Genomic DNA, 23737 nt, shown 5'->3' with positions numbered 1-23737 from the left:
ATGGTTTTGGTAACCTGTTTACAGGCAGCTGAAGAATTCTGGCTTAGGGGATACAAAACACTTCCATGATTGCCTCACTGAACATGCACCTCATCACTTATTGCCCAAGCTATGCCACAGAGAGCTGGAAAATTCAATCCCTGTATTAATTACCTCCCAGACAAAACTCTCAGTACAACCTAAAACTAGGAGAAACGAATGAATTCTTGGGGATTACTGTTACCCTTACTCCAAGTAGTAACCTGTGTGAGAAGGGCAGCAAAATGTGAATGACACACATGCAGAACTATTTCTAATTTTCTAAATTCTCCATAAAACATTAACTGGTCTACAAACTAGAGGCCAAACCAGGTATGTGATTAATGTGCAATAAAGAAACCACACTCCAAGGGCAACTTGATTGCTTCATCTCTGAAAATATTTCAGGTGAGTTATACACTGGGACTATATACTGCACAACCCAGCTCTATATCTAACAAGAATCAATTTGAGTAAAACTCCACAGAGTTTATTAAACATTTGCACAGTTAGATTTTTTAAAAGGCTAAACAAGGAATGGTATTTAAAAAAAAAAAAAAGGATTTTTAATAAAAGAATAGATTGACTCATGATCATTTTAGTTACTCAGTTTTTACTGAGCTTGTACTTATTGGTATAAAGAGGAATTAATCTAGACCAGCAGAAGTAGTTTATATTTACTGGTATAAAGAGAAATTCATCTAGAGAAGGAAAAGACAAGGAAGATACTGGCTCTTAAAAGAGAACGCATCCATTAAAATGTTGTTTAAAACTGACAACAACACAAAAATCATATTTACCAAAAAACCACCCCTGTTTTACTCCACTGTATTTAAAATTGCAACAGATCAGCCAGGGAATAAAGAGGTCAGAGACTGCACTTGTATGAGCAGCTTTTCTGGATATCTGCGATTGAAACCAGTTTAAAGCTGCATTTCTGAGAAAAGCTTCTGACAGGGGATGCTCTGGGGCTGAACTAACTCACTGCTGTGACCCCCTGCACCTCCTGAGGCCCCATTTTCAGGCAGCAGCCAGGTCCAGCTTTTCATCTGAGCTGGCTGTGGGTATTTTTTCAAATAGGCTGCATCAATTTTCAGCCCAAGGTATGTTTGGTATTGGAATGTCTTAGGGTACAGCCGCATGAATAAATTATTATGGGCAAAACTTGGAGGTCAGTTGCCCAGCAAAACCACCTCTACTCATCATCTCTGTGGTGTATGGTGTGACAGATCCCAGGGACCTGGCACATTGCACAGGAAACCAGGGCCAGGAGTGCTGCTGGGAGCTGCTGACATGGTACAAATACACACTATAGATTACTCAGTTCATTCCTTCATCTGCCCCTAGTCTTATTTCACGATCGCACAAAAGGATTTTTTAAATGTTATTTTCGCTTTTTTTTAAAATACCAGTCTTATGAAAGAAGCTGGCAATGATATTAGCTTTAAACATTAACCAGCCAAGCTGGACAACTGATATTTGTTTTAAGTAGAACAATACTTTTCACATTATAAAATCCTGCCATTTTCCCTAGGGGAAAATAGAGAGCAAGACTGGTACCTACCCCTCCTACTGTAAACTTTTGACTTTCACTTTTTGCACTCAAACCTTTAAATTCAAAAGCATAATTAAAAAAAAAAAACCAGAAAAAAAGAAAAAAATTATACTGGAAGTAAAAAATGCTCTTCATTTTGTTAGCCTTACTATTATATAAGTAAAAATGGAGAGATGTTAATGAAAGCGAAGCTGAGAGGGCCATGTCTGAATGTGTTCCTCAAGTCCTGTTCCAGTTCTCTGCTGAATTTTACCTGCTGTTTGCAGAAGATGGGAGCTGTAATGGGACATGAGCATTTGGAAGTTGGCCACTGAAGCACAAGTTAGAAGAGGAGCATGGCTTAATTACAGCTGTATCAGGAGCAATAATTAAGCACCCCACCAGACCACATGCAATTGTTTTGAGAGAAACAATTAGAGAATGGAAATATAAAAATCAATGCTGTGGAATAGACATAAAGTTCTCAACCTTCTACAAGATCTTCTGCCAGCAATCTCCTGACCATGACTTTCCCCAGGCACTGAGAGCAGCAGACTCTCAGCTTTCACCCAGGAAGCATCAAAAATCTCTGAGCCCTCTCTGTGAATCAGGGTCAGGAGCCCCACAGGTGATGGAAGGGAGGAGCAGCTTGGGCTTAGGGAGCTCTGCCATCCTGGGAATTTGGGTCCTGAGATTCCTGTCAGAAAGAGGCAAGTCCTGGAGCAGTCTGGGATCCAACAAATGATGGTCTAAAAATGTCATACCCTAAAAGGGCTCAGAGGCCTCAGTGTGCATGTTTTCTTTTAGAGTAATGGTGCTGTTTGTTGTGCAGAATGAAGGGTTTCACCAGGCACTGTCAGATGGTTGAGAGACTGGATTCAAGAATAGGGAACAACTCCCAGAGAGGGGCTGGAGCAGGGGAATCAAACAAGTTCTGCATCAACAAAAGGAGGGTCTAGGGAGCAGTGTCAGGTTATCAGGTCACTCAGAGTCACTGATGAGAGGGGTCTCCAGGAGAACAGACAAGTCTAAGCACAGCATCTGCCTCTGGAACTGTCCCTGGGCACAGAAAAAAACAATGCTGGTGTCCTGCACAGAGAGTCTGCACCCCAGTGAAATCTGTTCTCCTTGTGTGTGAGGTTAAATTCCTGTTTATTCCAGGACGCAAACCTGGAATTAAGCCTGGGATGACTTGAAAATTTCAGCTCTGGAAGAAGTTAAATGGGATTGAATGCAGGGGTAATCATTCCAGACTCAGTCAACATCCACCATTTCCTTCTGCCTAAATCAGAGATGCAAGAACTTCAAAAGTCTTGTCAGGGACCCTGACTGAATGCTCAGCTTTGCAGCAAACCCTTTAAATTAGATGAATTTTGACTGTTCCAAGCTTCAATGTTCACATCCACTTACTTCTGCTTTTTATCAGTATCCATTAACACTAAGCTTATTTATGTTTCAGCTTGGGAAAGTACACGATGGACACACAGTAGCCTATGATCCTTTTCTTTGTATTCCCAAAGGTCAAGGTTTCCTTCAGAAATTGGTAAAAAAAGACCTTTAATCTGCTAAATTGTTTTCAAAACCCAAAACAGAAAAAAAAGCGCCCCCATTTATGATGGATTCAGATGCTTTTTGCTAAGCACTTAAGCACTAGCAGTTCTGCATTGATTTATTTTATTGTTTTATTTAGTGAAATGTCTGGATACAGATACACACATTAACCTTTTTTTTTTTTTTTTGCTCATATTTACTGTGTCGCCTTCCTTGAAATGGGAGCTGCAAGTGCTGTGATAAATGGGCTGAAAGGTTGTCTGGTTACCCCATGGCTTCTGCTTGTGTCCTTGCTGAAATGCTGTTCTGGACCCCTCTGCAGCAGTGCTGCTCCATGACTCACTCCAGTTACTTCTGTGCCTCTCAAAACAATAGTTCACTGGGGATCCAGGGCCTCAAATGAGCTACAACCATTTATTCCCACCATTTATTTTTACTTCTCCTCCAGTGATAGATATTCACTGTCACAAAATGCCAGTTTGTGTGAAGGTTATAAATCCTCCAGCACAGCCATTTTAACTTTCCACTTGATAACACTACAGTTTGCTGCTATGGAAAGTTAAATCCCTTAAAGCTCATCACAGTATGAACTAACTCTTCTTGTGTTTAAAACAATAAAATCAAACCCCAAAAGCCATACAGTACCTTCTAACCTGTTGTTAAGAGTGGGCAGTAACAGGTGTCTTAGGGAAGATCACAGAAATACAGGAAATATACAATAATTTACACAAAAATATCCTCTCAGCCTCCAGCAAGATGAAGTTCAAGCAAATTTGTGTTCTTATCTTCAACCACCACAAGAAACCAAGTCTTCAGAAGTGACTGATACTGTAAACAACCGCCAGTTTTCATGAAAAGTCTCCATCAGAAAATAAATTAGAAAATAATTCTTATATGCATTAGAAAATAAATTAACTATAATGACATGTTACAGACCAGTGCGAGTCTCTTATAAGAACATTGGAGTTTTTAAATCTCAGAATTATTCCTTTAGCTCATAGCCCTTCAATCTTCAGTTCTGGTTCCTAAACAAACATGTCTCAGGTATTATTTGCAGCAGAATCTTATTTTAGGAGACTACTGGGACCTCATCCCAAGCTGAAAGGTTGGGAATTGTACACATGGAACAGCTACGCCACAAGTAGCAAAACAAACTCTACTCCTACATGGCACTTGAGAAAAGCTCTCCAGGACCCCCAGCCAAGCTCTGAGGATTCCCAGGCAGACCCAGTCCATGTCACTGTGGCTGGATGCCCTTCCCACACACCTTAAGCACTTTCTTATTTATTTTTTGCACAATATAGTTCATTTTAGTGATTTTTCCTTTTCTCCCCATTATTTAAGTGTTTCTTCTCCATCACTGAAGGCCACAACCAACAACAGTATCATGGCTGCAGTTCAATAAATCCTCTGCAGTACCCCTGGAGCTGGAAGCAGATTCACATTATATGGGATATGCATTCACACACTATTTCAAACATATTTTTAAACATTTGAATAACTAAATGGGTAAATCCTGAGGATCTTACCCGGTGTTTATTCAGCCCTTACTTACTGAGACAAACTCCCAAGGACAGAGTAAACAGAGAGAGAGAACCTCAGGCCTTCACCCACAGCTATAAACAATGAACTCAGCATAAACTGTGATTCCCAGCTAACACTGGGAGAAAAGCAGCAGCTAATGCTTCTCCCCACTTTGCCCCCAGAGGGATTACATGACAAGAGATTTACTTTCTCCCTAAAAGAGCTTGCCCCATCCAAGATATTGCCCCATTCACAGCTGGAACAGCAACAAGGAACTTAGATGAAGAACTAGTGATTCATGAGATGATGAACAGAATTGGAAATGGAGGGGAAAAGCCAGAATAAGAGACCTAATGCCCAAAGACTGATGGAATTTGCCTGACTGGGGGAACTGTTGCTGTTAAGAAGAATAAATAGCACTGCATCTATAGCCTCTTGGAGCCCTTGATACTCAGCACTCCCATACCACACCTTGCACCAGAGATCTTTGTCTGCACAGCTTCACTTTGTGCTCATTGTACAAGTGAGGGAACCAAGGAAAGGCAATCATCTGACAGAATCACAGAGCAAAGAAAATATGGGATTTGACCCCAAATTTTCACAACCCTCACTGCAAATAAGGCTAATTCCAAAATTTTAAAACTAACAGAAAACTCTTACGTTTTCATACAATTATTGTATTCCCTCAAAAATTCCATTTCAGTGTTCCATAGCCCAGAAAAAATCTAGGAGATTACCAAGATTATCCCTTATCATGTCTTATTTAATTTATATTTTAGTTATTCTTTTATAGTTATTGGAAGAAAAAGAGCAGAAAATTGTTCTCCCTGAGATCCAGACACACAGACCAAGCACGCTGTTCAGTAAGTTCATGCCTACTCACAAAAACAAGAGAGACAAGGGATCTGGAAAGGTGATTCATTGTACATTTGTATGCTTGTGATCTGAGAAAACTCCCCTATGCAGCTCTCCTTGGAGCACAGCACTCCAGAAAGACACTTGGGGTTGCTCAAGACTTTGGGCTTCAGGCCAATCCATCCTTCTGGGTCTAGAGAGGAGTGATCAGATTTGGTTACCTTGGAGCCTTGATGGGAGTGTTGCACCTGTCAGATCAGATTGCATCACTTTGAAGAATACAGAAAAGAAAAACCAAAAATCTTCTGTTACAATGAAAGGCTGCTGGCGGACACAAATTAGAATATTGCCACTTAAACAACAAATCAAAGTAAGTTGCTTTGTCCTGTCCCCCACAATAGAGTGATGCTGTCATGTGAACATCAGTGAGGGAAGACAAACATTTAACTCTCCCAGAATCACAGTACAGAATACAAACTCCTTCCTACCACAGAAGCAGCAAAATCCCCCACATCCTATTAAAATATATAGCTGTTACAGTTAAGAAATGAAGGTCCAAGGTGGATTGAGGGCTTGATCTAATAACAGGTAACCAATACCACACTGCTTTAAGCAGAGGGACCCAAACTAGGCAACCCAATATTTCCAGCACCAGACCAGCTAAATCTTTGTAGAGCCAACATAAGAATGCAAGAAGCTCAGTCTCTCTTGCTCACTCTTCCTAAGGCAAAACATGGGGAAAGGAGTGAAGAAGAGAGAGGAGCCCTATCAGCAGCCAGACCTGGAAAGCCCAACACAGAGACACTGCAGAAAGAATCACAGAATCACAGAATGCTTTGGGTTGGAAAGGACTTTAAAGCCCACCCAGCTCCACCTCCTGCCATAGCACAGACACCTTCCACTATCCCAGGCTGCTCCAAGCCCTCTCCAACCTGGCCTTGGACACTTCCAGGGATGGGGTAGCCACAGCTGCTCTGGGCAAGTATTCTGAAGGCTCAGTACCCCAAATCCAACACCTGATCCTCTGTCAAACAGGGCAGCTTGCAGTGAAGCACAGCATGGAAAGCACTGCGTGAGTTGGAATTTTCAAAGACTCCACTGATGCCAGTGAGCTGCCTCTTGAGTACCAGCCTTCATGGTTCTCCAAGCAGAGCATTTTTCAAAGCCTTCTCTCTGTCCACATCTATTATTTGAGTCTTTGAACTCAACTGATCTGTTCACAAAGGCAAGGAGAGTTGAATGTACAGTTTTGTGGGAATATTACTGAGCATTATCTACTTTATGTACAATAGAGATTAAATTGCTTTCAGACACGTTCCCCTGCACAGGTTGATTACCAGCAAGGCACTGGGGTGCAAACTTTGATGTCTCTGGACTGGCATAGGCTAAATAGGAACGTCCCATTCTCCCCATCACCAAGGCATACCTGAGGTTTGAATTATGCCAGGCCAGGAACAAAGGAATCTTGCTCATAACAAAAACTTTTAATAACTCGCTGAGAAAGCCTCCTTTTCATCTCTGCCAAGCTTTAGGAAAGGCTGGGAGGCAAGCAGAAATAAACATTGTACAGACTCACCACTGCTGGCTCTAAAGTAAACTCTCCAACTTCCTATTTACATTTCAAGATCTTAAGCTTTGTGGTTTACTAGTTCTGCAAGTAAGTGCTTTGGGTTTTGGAGGCTGCCTGCACATGATCTCCCACCACTACTGAAGTCTTCCTAGCTTTTATTAATATAATAGGGAGGTCAGAAAAGCAACAATCTTTTATATGCCCTGCTAGCAGAAATATTTTAGTTCTTGCTTTTTAAAAAGAAAACAAAGCAAGCAAAGCATACAACGGCAAATTAATGCCAGCAAAGGGGATATTACAGTAGTGTTTGTTTCTTTTTGAAACTGAGGATGCTGGAACATGGAACAAGAGAGTTTCATTAAAAAGGGTGTGGAGGAGTTCTTTGAGGGACAAGTAAAAGAAGGTGGCAATTTTATGGATTTATAACCCATTTAAGACCATTGGCTGAAAAGGCACCTAAAGAGGCTCTGTGACCTTTTCTACATGAGCCTAAATCTGTGTACACCAAGGACGGGCAACCTGCAACAACAGTTGTGAAGTAAACGTGGTTTTCATTTCATGCAGCCTTCCCTAAATGCAAAACATCTTCATTAGCTGGGAAGTCAGCACGGTGACTGCTGCCAAATGCAATATAGAAGAACTGTGCCGAATGAGGACAGAGCGAGGGAGAGGCTCCTGTGACACTCAGCTCTTTCTCCCACCCCAAAGACTCTATAGGCTTTAGAGGGGAGACAAATATTTAAAAAGCAAGACGGCAGGTGCTGATCAATTCCATAAAGCCCACACAGATCATCTCCCAGACTCGCCCAGGCTGCCCCTGCTTTTAGTTTTATTTTTTCCCTCCCGCATTCTCCCGCCCGAGCCTCCCGAAGGCAGCGCCTTTCCCCCGGTCAGGAGGAGGACAGCTCGCTGTCCCTGCTGCCGGCTGGGTGGCAGCCAGCTGGCAGGGCTGCGCTGCGCTGGGCTGTGCCCGGTGCCCCGGGGAGCGCACGTTCCGAGCGGGGATGCCGGAGGGAGGGAGGGAGCAGCGGGGCTCCAGCGCTGCCCCCAGCTCTGCGGGCACAGCCCCGCGGATGGCACCGAGCTGCCAAAGCAGCCCTGCCAGCCCCGCACTGCTCGGAGCCCCTGCGCGGCGATTACCCCGAAGGCTGCTGCTTTAACAACGTGGCATGTTCTGAAGAGGAGACTCCGGTATCAGAGCCAAAATACACTGAATCCACTTGCTGGTCTGGCTCCCACTGAGATTAGAGATCAGGCTCTGAGAACACTTTGAGCCAGCATGTCTCTGCTGTCTCCTCTCCAGGATGTACTGCAAAGGACACGTACTGTGCATGCTCTGGGGGTGGAAACGTGCTTAACACTCTATTTGTGTGAACAAAGCTGGCAGCTCGGGCGGATATTGTGGAGCAAAGAAGCTCTATTGTGTTTGCCAGTCATCACGAGAATCAAATGAACAAATTTAGAATAAGCAAATTGGGCTGGAGTTCCTTTAGCAGAAAGCACTCAAAGGCTAGTCAGGCTTAGTGAGAGAGAGAATATGGGATGTTCTTCCTGAAATAATCCATAGTAAACATTGGGACAGCAAAACGATCTGCTCATTTTATGTTCACGTAGTTGCTCTGTGTTTTAGGTCATGCATTAAATCTGAAAAGGTAGAAGATAAATTACTTGTGCCTCTCCAATTGAAAAAAATGATTAAATTATACAGTTCAAACCACATGAACGTTATCACCCAGGGAAAAAAAGAATTGTGCACCAAGCCAGGTGAGTCCCAATGCCAAGAGTCACATAAGTAACAAAAACAGATGCAAAAGAAGAGGTTGCATCTAAACTTGAAGAGATTCCTTGACAATCCTCAAAAAGAGGTGTTGAGTACAGAGAACTGATAAAGAAAGAATGACTGAAGAAGAACACAAGACCATATCATGAAATGAAGACAGAAAAAAAATATCAGAGACCCTGGAGATAACAGAACACAAAACCTTGTACATTTGGGACTCAAAATACCAGCAAATTAACACTCCCCCCCTTAATAAGCTAAAATTAGGCCAGATCATGCTCCCATTGAAAGCTGCTCTGCCTACTTTCTTCAGCTGGGAATCAAAAAGGCAATGGAGCAAAAACAACAAATATTTTCATGATGGTACAACTTTGCCCTGCAAAAGCATGCTTGTGTCCAGGACTGGGACATGGGAATACAGAAATCTGTGCCTGAAAACCTCCCAATCACATAAACGTTTCAGAAAAAAAAAAAAAAGGATTTTTAAAACCTTTAAAATACCCCATAAAACCCTGAGACACTGGCAGGAAGACAGGCTTTTAGGGAAACCAACCACCTTATTCCCAGAAGTTAGGGCATGTCTGTTAGACCCACGCAAACTACAAGTTAGGAATAAGAGGCAAGCTCCTGTTCCAATGCCTCAAACCTGCTGTGATTTTGCTGGGAAAAACTACTGACACACTTGGTGTAGTCACCATGGCTACACAGGGAAAGGCTCCTAAAAGTTCCAAAGCCAAGTGTGGGTGCTGGAGCTCAGAGCCCCTGCCTGCAAAGCACCATGGCAGTGGCAGCCCACCCAGGAAAGTCAGGGAATATCCTTGGGCACAGAGACCAAACCTGCAGGGATGGATCCCAGCCCCAAAACAATCCTTCACAAGTGAAAGAGCAGCTAATTTGCCATTCCAAATGCAAATTCTACCCATGTCTTTTGCTAGGGCAAAGGAGGCAGCAGAGAATCATGTAAAATGCATAACTGTCCAAAAATATTCAGAAAACCATCTTTTCTTTTCTTTTTCCTCATGGATAATGGATGAGCCCTGAGGTGGCAGTGACTTTCAGCAACCAACAGCTCAGACCTGGGCTGGGGTCAATAACCTAATTACAACAAGCATTTTGCTGTTTTCATGAGCTATTCAACAGCAACATGAAATTCTTTGTGTGCCTCTGTTTACCCCAAACTGCCAGTGGTTAATTCCAAAAGCATATCCTCACTCAAAAATGGTAGTTCCACCACAAATTAAGCTATTATAGCCATGAGTAAAATTAGGTTCCACATTTGTACTTTCTAAAATATCAAAGGCATGATTAGCAAAGTCTTTTGTTTAAGATCTCTGGAGTCCTGGAGGTAATGAAAACTGGGTCGAGGAGCAGTTTCTCTGAAAGTTTAAAGTGAATGCTGTGTTCAAGTCCCGTGACTCATGGAGTACTTGGTCTAGAGAATGGAACTACTGTACCAGCACACAGATACCAAGAGCAGTCCCCCTGCCCTGAGCAGAGGAGGAGGAAGGGCTGGAAAAGAAAGGCATTGCAGATGATTTTGAACAGTTTCCTGTTATGGCCCCTTGAAAGAAACCCAGCCATACTTTCCCCCTGCTTTCTGTTTGCTGAATTTCTCCTGACAGTTGGCTCCTTGGTTTGCCAGAACCACAACAAAGGACGACCTTGAGTTTCCACACAGGCCATTTTCTCCCTCTCTCGTCTCTGATCATCTCACAAAGGTATTATTGTTGCTGGCTCACTGGGGCTCAGTGCACCTGAGGCACATCAAAGGCACTTTTTAATGCCCGCCTGACCACACAGGTCTCTCTCCCACTGCATTAAATTAAACTCGATGATTAATCTCTGTAGCCCTCAGGGTCCCTTGGTGCACACGAAGAGAGAAAATATATATTTCTATCAAAACACAAGTATAATATACTTTCATTTTATAGCCCTAATTAAAAAAAGGAGCAGCTAATTTTGGCCAAATGCAGCTGCATATAGGTCTCATTAAAACACAAATACCACTGCTCTGTGTGCTCCACGCTCACTTCATGCAGCCTGTTCAGGTAATAGATAAAAGAACAGAAAACTAAAATCCTTTCACAGATTAGATCCAGAGAAGTTTAGAATTTACTTATTGTCTGCTGGCTACAGATTGTTATACCCCTCCCTGTGCAGATGGGCGAAGGCAGGCAGTTAAGGAAATGATTATAAAATGCTGAGTAGGTAGATTTAAGTAAAAATCTACTTAAATCTAGCAAAAGCTGCACAAGCATCTATTCCTGAGTTTGAACTGAAGTGATTAAAGGCCTTAAAAGGTTCTGCCTCGTGCAGTCTGTGTTCGACTTTGGGTTTGCTTTGATGACAGAGCATCAGCATGGATTTTATCACATCCCTTTTGCTACATTAGCATATTTAATGAAGCCACAACTCTCATGGTTGTGGACAGTGCAGACAAAACATGTTAATATTGATGTGCCATGCTCGAGTTTGGGAAGTCAAGCAATCTACTGTTGTGAACTGGGTGTATGTTAGAACTTACCAATGTGCAAATATCAACCATTAATAAAAAACCACACACATGTCCTCCTCCAGGGCTGGTTGTGCTAAAGGAATGAGCCAGAGCCAGCTGGCCCATGGTCAGCTACCCAACACTGCCCTTAGACCTTTGGGGGAAGCTGCCTGCGAGCTCCTCAGCTCACTTCAGTCCAGTACCATGTCTCCATTAACTCATTTTAACAATTCAAACTAACTCAGCTAAATGAAACAGGTTAGCAAGAGTTCACCCAAACAGCTTCTGCTGAAGGGGTAGAAAACTCCATCAAAAAACCAGGAAATAATGGAAACAGTGGCAGGGCTTGAAGGGTGACTCCCTCTCTCAGTGCCCCCCACCTGCCCTATGACAGACAGATATGTACTAGCGGAATTTTTCAAAGACAGAGCAAGCCAAGAATAATGGAGTTTGAAGCTTGAAACTTTTGTTTAGGAAGGAACCAAACTATATTCCAATTGGTCTATGGGATTTAGGCTCAATGCTCTGCTTCACAATAGTGGGATTATTCATGTCTTTAAATTCAATCACATGCTAAAATGCTTTGCTGAAGACAATCCACGTGATATGATCACCATTTATTCATGCTCAAGATCACCATGGATTCATGCTGTAACTACAGACACAACTTATTGTTAAGCCTGATGTTTTATTATCAGCCTCCTTCTTATTCTCTCCTGGAGATTTCTCCACGAAGCATGTCATTCCTCTCCAACACCTCTAGCACTCCCAATGCCATTTGCTCCTTTTTGGAAAAATCCAAGTTCTAATCATTCTAAATTTAAGACCAAAATGAGTTTTAAATAAAAAATGTGGCAGAAAAGGGTACTTATCTAAATGGAATGCTCTCAGACTCATACATTTTAAAACAGTATAAATTTCAAAAGCAGACACTAAATTTTAATTGCAATCTCAGAGAAAGCTTTTGTATTAATTCACTGAGAAAAATTAGCAAAGTGAAAACTGCTTATTGGGGGTTTTCTTTCTTTTTAGTCATGATATGTCTCATAATTCTATAGACCATGGCAATTTTCAGAGGGAGAAGGATTTATATTGATTAAGGGAGGAGGTGGGGGAGCAGGGCTGTGACTGAAGATGGGCACTCCTTCTCCAAAGACACTCTTCTGTAACACATTAGTGATAGGCTTGTCACAGATAACTCAGGCTCAGGCTTTGGCTCAGATTTCAGGCTGCTCTTTAAGCCACTCTGGCATCGTGGTTTTTACTGTCCATGTCATTTTTCAGTATTGATTTCTACTACTATTAAAGTTCTTGCTTAATAGCAAATGCACGGTAATTTATAATTAATATCCAAAGGTAAAGATAGAGTTACCAGAAAAAAATTCGAGGAAAAAAGAACGAGGTGAGAAGGACAAAGGTCAATTTTCCCTTCAAAAACACAAGTTAGTAAATTCTGCACCAATGAGGATGACACATACAACCTACCCCCATGTGGCACGAAGATGTTCCACAGATCATAGCGACTCGGGATGTAATGGGCTGGTTCTCACATGGAAGGTTGTGTCCTTTCACATCTGCTCCAATTACTCCTATTAAAGTAAAATTAAAATTCTCTGTTAAAGAAGAACAAGCCACCCTGCACCAAACAGACCTTGTCTGCACTCAAATAATTGCTGAGTATCTCACACCACTGCCACAAATTAAGAAAGTCTACTTAGCCAACAAAGAAAATAATTTTATCCATCAGATTAAACTATTTATTTCAGGAATAAGGACCCAAGATGATTTTTTCTAAATGCATGTCTATCATGATGATTTTTAAGTGCTATTTTACCTAGAAAGTGTTATTTTACCTGACATTTTTTCTCTTAGGTAGCTCACTGACATGCAGAATAAAAGTGCCCTGCTGTATTGGCAGGCTGCAGATGTGTTTATTTGTTCACAGTTTATCATGAACATCCTGGATGATGTGTTTTGTCAGGGGATGAGTTGGAGAAAGGGGTAACTTGGCAGGAGACTGGAAGGCTGCCAGCTTTGTTGTCTTCACTGCTGCTGCTGTTCTGTCCACGTCAGAGCCGTCTAAAGGCAGATTTTTTCCTCCCCTTCGAGGAACTGAGCTTGGCTCTGAGGAGCACAGAGTCAGCATCACTCAGCCTGCAGCAGAAAATGCACCCAGGAGATGCCAGGCAGACCTACAGCTGAGCCTCAAACACATCCCATCCTGCTTGAGTCACTTCAGGGGAGGCTACAGAGGCAATCTGCCCTCTCCTCCTCCTCCTCCTCCTCTCCCAGGCTGCATCCTGGCACCGCCTTGTGCTGCACTCAGCAAAATGCAGCAGCCAACAAGTAACATTTTTACATTACACTTTTCTTTTCTTAAACATTGCTTTTCAGCTGGCAAGCTGGCCACCAGACTGTGCATTTTCATCTGCAAAACTCAATTTGGAGGCCAGTATGTCAATACTGATAAAAAAGTCCCCTTCATCTCCCTGTACAAGGATCAGGAAAACATTTGCTGGACATTGTGAAAGATGCTAAGTGCTAGGGCTGGTTCATATCCTACATTTCTTTAACACCCTCTTGTTCAGATCACCACTGCAATGCTCTGTTATCAAATCAGTCTGGTGGGGTTTCTCTTACTAGGATCACCATGGCTATCCTGGTATTACCACGGTTGGAAGTCATCTAAATCATCAGAAAATTAAGGGCTACAATTTTAAAGTCTGAAAAAAATCCATCCTCTTGTCCCTTTAACTAAACTGACTTGTAACTATGAATTTCTAAAGAGAGTTAGGAACAACAAAAAACTAAAAGTAAGGCTTTTACTTCATGTTTTATTTTTTCGCTGCTTCAACATAATGAATGCATATTAAGAATTTTGGATAGGGTTGTCTACAAGGCAAATTCCTGTACTAAGCAAGACCGTATTAGAATTTCTTGAGTTAAAAATACTGTTCACACTTGAGAGGGAAGAAATCTATTAAACTATATAGTCAGCGTATGCTGCAAATGTATTTTCATAAACAATATAAAACTGAAAAGATCTTTTTAATTGCTAAGAAAATATGCCTTCTGCAAAACTGGAATTATGGCTCTTTTTGGAATTTTAGTCAGTGGCTTCACCAGTGTTTAGAATTGCTAAATCCTCCTATTTGTGAGTAATTAAAGTCAGACGGCAAATAAGTCTGGAATATTGGCTAAAAGTTATATAATTGCTGTTATAAGTCACCTTCACCTTTAGCTTAGGTGGAACTTTTCATAGTCTGAAGCAGATTCAGAAGCAGAGGCTGAGAACAAGAAGTCCGTGCACCACACAGAACAGAGGAGAGCTTTTTAGGAAGGCAAGCAGTGCTCAGCAATGTGTACTTCTGGATCTCTTCCACAGTGACATGGTATTTTAGACACTGCACCATAAATCATCTACTTTTGTTCAAACAATGCTGATGCCTTTTGAAAAGGTGCAATGTAAACAGCATTTTTATGAGGCCAACCCCACAAGCCTGGCCTGCCATGCTCACAGTTTTATCTGTACGTTCTCTGAAATTAGTACAGTAGGTCAAAATGCAAGATATAACTGCTTGGCTCTGAGATCCTCACATTTCCATAAGAGGTATCAGATGGACTGATCCAGGAGTCACACATGACCTCCTCAAACATACACACTAAACTATTCTTTACCTTATTGTACTCAAAGCTTGAAGCCTTCATAAACTTCAGGAACCTGCTCAGCCAAACCCCACTTCACATCCAGCCAAGAGCAGATCTGAGCTGCATCAAAAGTTATTAACACTGCAAACAAGACGTCCATCACATCATCCTGGCTTAGCCTGCAGGATATTTTCTTTACAGATATCTGCACTCTTTGACTCTCCTTTTGCTCCTGCTGTCACTTTTGCTGTCAAAATACTTTCATTTTTGCTATCAAATCTTTTACTTTTTGCTGTCCTTTCTACTAAGTTTCCACACCATTTCCAATACCTTTATTACCCTTCCCAGATTCAAGAATTGTGAGTTCCACTGTAAAGGCTCCTCTTGTCCCAGACTGCACTGAGCTATGGTGTCTCCCACTATCTCCCCTCTGTAATGCCCCTCCTCTCTCCAACAACAACCTGTGTGTTGGTTTTCTCCTCCTGGCAATCATTCCAGGAGTCTGCTGGTGTTTGTGGTGCCATCTGGGAAAACATATTCAGATTAGCAGACTGTCTTTATCCACTGCAGCCCTTTCCTGAGGGATGCCAGCAGCTGAGTGTTTCTAGTGTCAGACTTTCTTTACACAAGTCTGTACCAAGGAACAGACAGTTGCTCTCTATTCTTTTAAAAATTCAATTGATCGAGTTCAGCACATGAAAAAATGGGCAAACTTTTTGTGCTCTGGATCCATAATGATGCCAATTAAATAAGGACCTTCCACTGCCACTTTAACATGCTCCATGACAACCCAGTTTTGCTGCAAGTTCATTATTTCAGGTCAGATTATTACTCTGTTCTTTTCCAAGAACACAGAACTGCCAAGGCACACAGTTTTAAACATGTTTTTATGCAATTAGGATAGTGACAGATATTTTTAAGCCAGTCACAACACACCTACAAATATGACACTGAAGCTCAGTCTTCCTTTTTTGCAGACAGATCTACATCTAATCCTTTCCAGGTAGCAAGAAAAGCAATCTCCACGACTGCTTTACCTCACCAAAAGGAAAGTAAAGGGATTTAAACACTAAAAAAGTTCCAGGCCACAGTTTCTAGAAGGACAAATGAGATTTTTAAGCAACACAAAACATTTGAAACAAAACTGGTAGTTTAGCACCTAATCGTATTTCAGTTAGATCTAGTAAAAAATCCTCTGATGAGCAATAGATTTCCATTAAAGAGTACTGTTTCAATAACACTGAAACTTCCTGAGGTAAGACTGTTTTCTAAACCAGCAAACTAAAAAACCCTCAATTTCCTGCTGAGAAAGTTACACTGAATCTCTTATTGACAGTATTTGGACAAGGCCAAACAGCATAGTAGGAAAATGAACTTGTTTGGCCTCATCAAATGTATTTCAGAAAAGATGAACCAGGGCTGAACATAAGAATATTGTGCTGGAAAATAAAAAAAAGTCAAAGCACCAGACCTTAAAGCTTTGAATCTTGAATCACTTCTAAAGGTAATAAGAATCCTAACTATGAACAAGCCCCAAACATGAGGCTTCTCCCTCAGAATGGTTGTTTGTGTTTTATTCTTGCCTATCCCCAAAGTTTTGAGCAACAGAAGATGCAAACTCTCAGCATGTTGGCATTCCAACACCACAGTGTTCAGTCAAAAGTGGAACTAGCAGAAATTAATAAATAATTTGCAAATCCAGCTGAAAAGACATATAGCAGTGATATATCCTCTTTCTAGAAACAGATTTGCAGTGCTGGTAGTTATTGTGATGATTTGGGGTTGCTTTTAGGAATACTATAAGAGCAAATGGCTGGATAAAAACAGTCTGTGACAGAAATGGCTTTCTGAAATGAATTCAACAATTCCTGTCTCCAAGAGCAGTGAATCCATGAGCGAGTACCTAGTCCTCCAGCATGTGCATCAATGAGAGATGCTGCCACTGCAATCCCTTCGGGGAGCCCGAGCTCTTCTGCAGCACCCGCTGTCAGACCTTTCCCAACAGCCTCTCCAGGAGACAGGACATGGTTTCCTGGGCAGACACAAGACAAACCAAACACCTGTCAATTTACTAAACAGAAAAACAAACGTGTGTGTTATTGCTGGAGCTCCCTCCCTCCCCCTCCAGTGAAGTCTTGTATCTATAAAACAAAGAAGTGCATCACAGAGCTCTGTGTGATGGAGCATCTTTCATTATCTGGCTGCAGATTAAACACAACTGGGCCAGATCAGGCCATCCCATGGCAATTTAGGAGTTCAAAAGCATTCAATATCCTATCTAGCCACAGAGAAAGATTGCACCACAAGCAATTAAATTCTGCTTGGCATGTCTCCAGGAGATATGAAATGCAGAAATCCCAGGTTCTTGTGGAAGGTGCTGCCTGCAGGCATTCTCTGGGCATGGAAGGAGATTCAGCTCAGTCTGTGCTCACAAATGAACACTGCACCTGTTGCACAAGGAATGCACAAGGAACTGGCCAATTTTTTCTTTCCATTTCCATCCTTTCCAGCAGTTCTGCTAGGAATAAGGTGGCTATAGCAACAGAAACTCTGAAAAAGAAACTGTCTTAAACAGCAAATTCCTCCAGTTGCAGCTGTATTCCCTCACAGACTTAAATAATCCCTTTCTGAGCCTTCTCTGGCCTGTGCAGTATGAAGAAGACAAGAACACAACCCTGCCCTCCCCGCCCTGTCACAGGGAGCCCAGGGGCAGGTCCTGCCATAACACACCCCCTATTTTGTCTGAGCTTAGAAGAACAAATCTAGATTCTTTCAAGTACCAGAATTTAGGGACACCCCCAAGAGCCTCCTCTCAGCCCCCCACAGCTGGAGCAGTGAGACTGAGCTCCTGGGACTGCACAAACTTCCATATTTATGCAAAGGTTTGGGGGTGAGAGGCAGAAAGCACAGTGGGAGTTCCCTCAGACCTCCCTGCCAATGCCAGAGCTTTTAGTACCTACCTGAAGTGTTTACTAAATTCAACAAATCTAGGCAGAGTTGGCAAAATTCTTCTTTAAAATAAAACAAGATTATCTTCACAGTCAATTTTATTGAGAACGTTACACCTGAAGCATGTTCTGGTATGTAGAAAGGACATAAAACATCCTCTACAATAGACATTAATTAAGAGGAATAGCACATCATAAAATATCAAGAACACATTAACTTCCACAAGCATAAACTTCTAGAAATGCAGTAATACAACCTTACTGTTTAATGAAAAAGTCATGATATTAAATTCACAGGTCTTCAATTTTAGATATCAGTTAGATCTTTGCTGTAAATTATGTTGACTCTTCATTTTTAAAAGCTACATTCTCCTTTTGCCCACTTCCTGATGGATGCAGTGTATGGGGCATTTTGGGATCAGCACACACAACTTCACAGTTGCTCATTTCTCCAAGAGTTTCTGTTCTATTGACAACCACACATCACTGTCCCTGAAATTCCAGGCTGAACCTCACACTGGAAATTTAAAACAAGTCTGTGCAGCCAAGACTGTTGCACTTGACGGTGGGTTCATATTCAATACTGGGGGCAGTAAGCAAACCTCATCATTAAACTTTATACAGAAGGACATGAGGACATTAAGTCACCTCCTCACAGGAAAAAAAAATGTGTTTTATTACTTCTGCATTTTACTAGTTACTTACTGTATAGTCAAAACACTGTCCTGGCCTTTCCAAGAGATGCATCTTTTGCATTTTCCCCCAATAAGCTGGAGTGAAGGATGTTCCTCTTTAAGAGATTTTTCTAGTAACATTTCAGGCTTTTTAAAGACATTGGAGCAAAATACCAAAGCTGTCTGCTTCTCCTGACATTCAAAGACCCTGCAGGTGGAAGGAAGTTCAAAAGAGTTCATGCAGCTAAACCCACATCTTCTTCTTCAGAATCAATTGCCTGGCCTGAAAGCAAAACCATGGTGTATATACAGCATGAGATTAAATTAATCTGAAATAAAGCCTCTTTCCAGGCATGCCATCCCATGGTTGGCTAGTTTATATCAGTCATACCAGTCAAACACTTGAGTGTGTAATTATTATGTAGTTATACTCCATTTTAGAGATCAAGGCTATTATCAGACAAAATCTTTTCCTACCAGGTTCTCAATTACTGTATTTCTAGTTAATAAGCACTAAGGGAACAATCTTAAAGATAATCCTCTCCTCTACAGCAGCACAAGAAAATGACCTTATAATTCCTTTGGTACTGGTTATTTATCAGAATGACCAGCAGCAATGGGCATAAAATGTGTGTGAGGACATGCAGGGATGGAGTTCTTGTCATTTTGGAGAGGCAGCATAATCATCTTGTATTTTAAATAAAAGAATTAACAGTAGTCTGTTCCATATGTTTTAGAAGTCAAAGTCTGCCTGAACAAATATTCAGTGACTGAAGGCACTTCCCCACAGCTGGGAAGGGAGAGCAGTCAGAAGTCACCCATGGCAGGCATTGCAAGGGGAGCTCTGGGTCACCCAGCAGCCAGGGAGTGCAGGACAGACAAACTGAGTGCACAGGGAGAGGATTCTCACTCTGCCCCTCTCCTTCACCCCCCTAGCTCTACAGAGCAAGGAAAGCTCTGCCAGGCCCATAGGAAATGTTCCCAAGGAGCTCTGTGGGAGGAAGGAGCAGGCTCTGCTGGGGCACTCCTTCTGTCATCAGGAATTTGCCTCCCCACCTATACAAGTGTAAGTCAGTGTGGAATGGACACTCTGAGCCTTCACTCGACCACATGGGCACAGGCCTGAGAAGGAAATTATTCTCACAGTTTAAACTTCACCAAAAAGCTAGAAAACTCAGCTAAGCATCAGCATGCTTAGAATCTATAAGTGTAAAGCTATTAAATGATAAAATAAGGAAACACAAACACCAACCAGTAAGGAGACACAATTAAAAGTGAAGTTTTTGATACAGACTGTATTCCAGTACTAGACTGGGAGGGAGCAGATTCTCACTTGAGCAGAACACAGCAGCTTTAGAAGCCCAGGGGCAGCTACTCTGAGCATAAAGATATTCTACAGCTACACCCCAGCAATTCAGCAGCAGGTGCTGCCACCCTTAAATCCGACCTGCCAGGGGCAAAGAACTTGTGGGAAGGGAGGCAGGGAGAGAGGGGAGGCAAGGGAGAGCTGCCTGCACACAGGCACGCAGTGAGAGCAGGACAGGAGCTGCATAAAGGAGGCACTGAAAGGCCTGAGACTCCTCAAGGCTCCTGCCAAAGTAAATGTATCGAGTCTTTTGTTGACAGTAGTCTCCTGTGCAAGTCATTTACCTTTGCTATAATGACTTCCAAAATTAGAGCTAACCAAACAAACCCATAATGGCTGAAGCTGGAGGACTTTCTGTTTCACATTGGTGCAGCTGTTTCACTAATGCAGTGCCTTAATCCACAACCTTTCATTTGGGACGAGACAGGCTATTTCCAGCTATTTTTTCCCCTATAAAGCAGCCAGTTTACAAAAGGAAAAAACTGTCTGAATCTCTTCCTTCTCTTTTATCCTTCTTCGAAGACTGATGTTAGAGTTTGCTGTGATCAAACTTTGTTTAAAGAATTTATGTGCTACCAAAGACCCTCAACCTTTTTAGGTGCTTCCCACAGGAACCAGCTATTTACCAGCCACAACACACGAGGCAGATAACGCATCTTCAGTCAACTTGATCCAAATTCACTCTATTGGCTCACTAATATTTAACAGAATGAGGTACATCAGGATGTAGCCCCTTTTCAAACAAAAGCTGAGAGCAGCCGGGGTGCAGCTGACTCCAGCACAGCTTTTCATCTATCTTGTAGAAAAGGGCTGCACTTTGTATATTTAACTGCATAAGGGCATAAAAATATGAAAGGAAGAAAATTCAAAGGAGATGTCCCTTCAGTGAGACCCAAACAAACCTGAATTTGGACATAACAATCCCTTGCCGAAATCCCAGCAGCCTCAGAAAGAAACACAACCCAAGGGTACAACCCGTCCCCATTTCACAGCCCCACCCAAACTGAACAATTAAACTGCTTTCTGATTTAAAGGACAACACAGAAAACAGATATCCTGTTAAATAAGTGATAGAGAACATGCACTGAAGAAGTTATCTCATTAAACAAAACAGAGCTGAATAGGCATCAAAGGAAACAGGACCTTAGTAAAAAAAAAAGCACTGCCCATCCAAATGTAATAAGAAACATAAGGGATTTTCCCCCTTCATGTTCATTACAAAGCATGCAGATAATCTCCACTTTTTGTGTTTCATAATAATTCTCACAATGCCAAAATCTGGGATGTACAAGGAATCTCAATAAATAATACACATTGTCCCAACCCTATCTCACACACTATACATTATCAAATACCCCTCTAAATTACAGACAATGTTCACATTTAAATGAGATGTGTATGGCTGATTTTTTTACAATTTTTACCCCAGCTGAGTAGCCAAAATAGCACTAAGATCAGAAGGAAGTAGAATAATGATGCTGACTGTGAAGTTATACTATTTTTTTCTTAGGACTGAATGCATGGTGGTTAAAAGATATTAAGAACAGTGAGATTTGGGGTTTTTTAACCTCCAAATAACCTCTATAAAACTTCCTTGTCAGCTGTTAAAGACTTCAGAATTTTCATTGAGGAAAACCAAAACAAATTGTGATATTATACGCCAGCTTATTTAAAAGTGAGGAAAACAGTTAAACAAAATCACTTTGGCTTCCTTTGGTTCAAAATTCATCTCTGTCTACACGAGCTGCCACAGCAGCTCGAGGCAAATCTAATTTGGGGCCTTTCCATCCCACTCTCCCAGAGAGCCTTTGGCTGAACTACATCTCCACTACCTAATGTGTAAATACTTCAGGCAGATGTATTAGGCTGCTAAACTCTGGCAAAATCAAATCAGGCACATCCTGGTTTATTAAGCTGAGCACAAATTGGTCAGTAAAGCAGAGGTGCCTACTTCAACAGAGACTGCTTGGCTTTTTTGGCTTAAGGAATGAGACCTACTCCATGTATAAATTAGAAGCTTTCCTGGTGGAAGGTCAAAAGGAAAAAGAAATTCTGCATCATTGGATCAACAGGCATGTTATGATGGCTGGAACTGAGTTTTCTTTGCTAGACTGCAGTGAGACAGTGCAGAATGAATGTGTCCTGCCATGTGTGGTTCACTGCTCACTGCTGAACTGCATCTGGCAATAAAACACAAAGATCTGATCTCTTACTAAAGGTATAGAATGCAGTAACTTGATGTCTTACTAAGTTAGAGGGAATGCATTTATATCCAAACCCAGCTACCTGAGCTCAAGTTTTTGCTTGCAAACAATAATTTCATTAGACTGGCAATTGACATTTCTGTCTGTCTTTAAGCACAATATTCTTCAGAGTCTCTCTAGATACAAAAATCCATGCAGATGGCAGGACTATTGCTCTACTTTCAGAGTTGCTCTGCTCTGGTACAGTACATTGCTGTAAAGGCAATTTAGCTTGTATTAATCACGGATTATTACTTAGCTTGTATTAATCATGGATTATTACTTAACAGATTTTTTTTTTAACTGGATGTTTTTAACAACTCACATGATAGCAACTCCTCTTAGAATAAATAATTCTCCCTTTTTCTGAAAAAAATGCCAGACCAAAAATAATCTCATCAGTTACTGAAAGAGACTTTTAAATTTTTCAGCCAAACTTATTCCCCACAGCATTCACACAGTATCCAGTTTTAATATCCATACTGAGAAGATACTGATGCACTGTAAACTAAAGGAGTTCAGAAATGAGCCAGGAGAACAATTGCAAGGATTGAGAAGTATGACAGTTCACCCAAGAGTTCTGGGGGGAAAACTCAGTGTTTTCCTTGATCATAGGAAATTTGAGTCTGCGCAGGTCAAGCGTGGCCCTACGGTCTGCCAGGCAGGAGTAGGAAGTTAAATCAGATGAAAAATCAAGTGTTCTTTAATTAATTCATTAATTTTGAGGCATGACAGCAACTAACAATCAACAACCTTTCAGTCTGAAGTGGGCTCTCCATCATAGGAAATTATAAAATCAAGATTGGTTCTAAGATACACTTTAAACTACTTAAACATTAATTTTAAGGAGTCCAACAGCCTCTGACTTGGAGGAAGTTAGCAAATTGTTTGAAATAGCCCTTCTGATTTTGTGAATCCTGACTCATAAAGCAGACAGCACTGTTTTAAAAGTTATCTCAGCAGGAGGCTGAAGGCTAAAAAAAAGAAGATGAATAACAAATCAAGACCAGGGAGAGGAAGAGCCAGGTAAAAAGAAGGAATGACCAGAACTATTCTGAGAAATGTCTCTTTTTTATTTTCTATTTTATAGAACAGTATGAAAAATAAGGAAGGAGGATAGTATCTCAGAAATTTAAATATTGAACAATTACAATAGGCCCAAGTCTACTCAAAGCTTCTATGAAATTTAAAACCAGAAATTCACTGAAAAAGTTCCTAGCTTTCATACTCAAAAGTTCTCAAGTCCTCAGTGTTGCCAGAGTAGAAGCAAATATGATTCCCCAGGCAGGGAGAGTCTGGGACCAGAACTCTATGAGTGGACAGTGGAATATTTCTTTATTCCTATTTTTTAAAAGACCTAAATTTTACAAACTTTGAGCTATGAGGGATGGAGGGACAGCACTCCTCACTTAGAGCAGAGAGAAGAAGTGGAAAGGAACCACCTGCCAGCAGGACTCAAGCTGATGATAAGCAGGGTGAATGATGGGTCCTTTCTTGATGGAAAAGGAATGGAAAATGTCACCCAGGAAACA

At 41.5% G+C, this 23737-nt stretch overlaps 1 protein-coding gene across 14 annotated transcripts in view; it reads right to left on the bottom strand.

Moving 5' to 3' along the window:
- Positions 1–23737, bottom strand: part of FGGY (FGGY carbohydrate kinase domain containing) — a 282290-nt gene that overhangs the window by 49191 nt on the left and 209362 nt on the right. For all 14 annotated transcript variants that reach the window (XM_054286331.1, XM_054286332.1, XM_054286335.1 and 11 more), the window contains 2 exons: positions 16878–17006; positions 12812–12915 (listed from right to left, as the gene is read on the bottom strand). In XM_054286331.1, the coding sequence (XP_054142306.1) occupies positions 12812–12915; positions 16878–17006 (233 nt within the window). The remainder of the gene's footprint in view (positions 1–12811; positions 12916–16877; positions 17007–23737) is intronic.

The sequence above is a fragment of the Melozone crissalis genome, unplaced genomic scaffold (genome assembly GCF_028551555.1).
Source record: "Melozone crissalis strain CALT ecotype California unplaced genomic scaffold, PUWL_Pcris_2 ptg000045l_1, whole genome shotgun sequence".
NCBI lineage: Eukaryota > Metazoa > Chordata > Aves > Passeriformes > Passerellidae > Melozone > Melozone crissalis.
The sequence above is the reverse complement of the archived record's forward strand: the minus strand, read 5'-3'. Positions and strand labels throughout refer to the sequence as shown.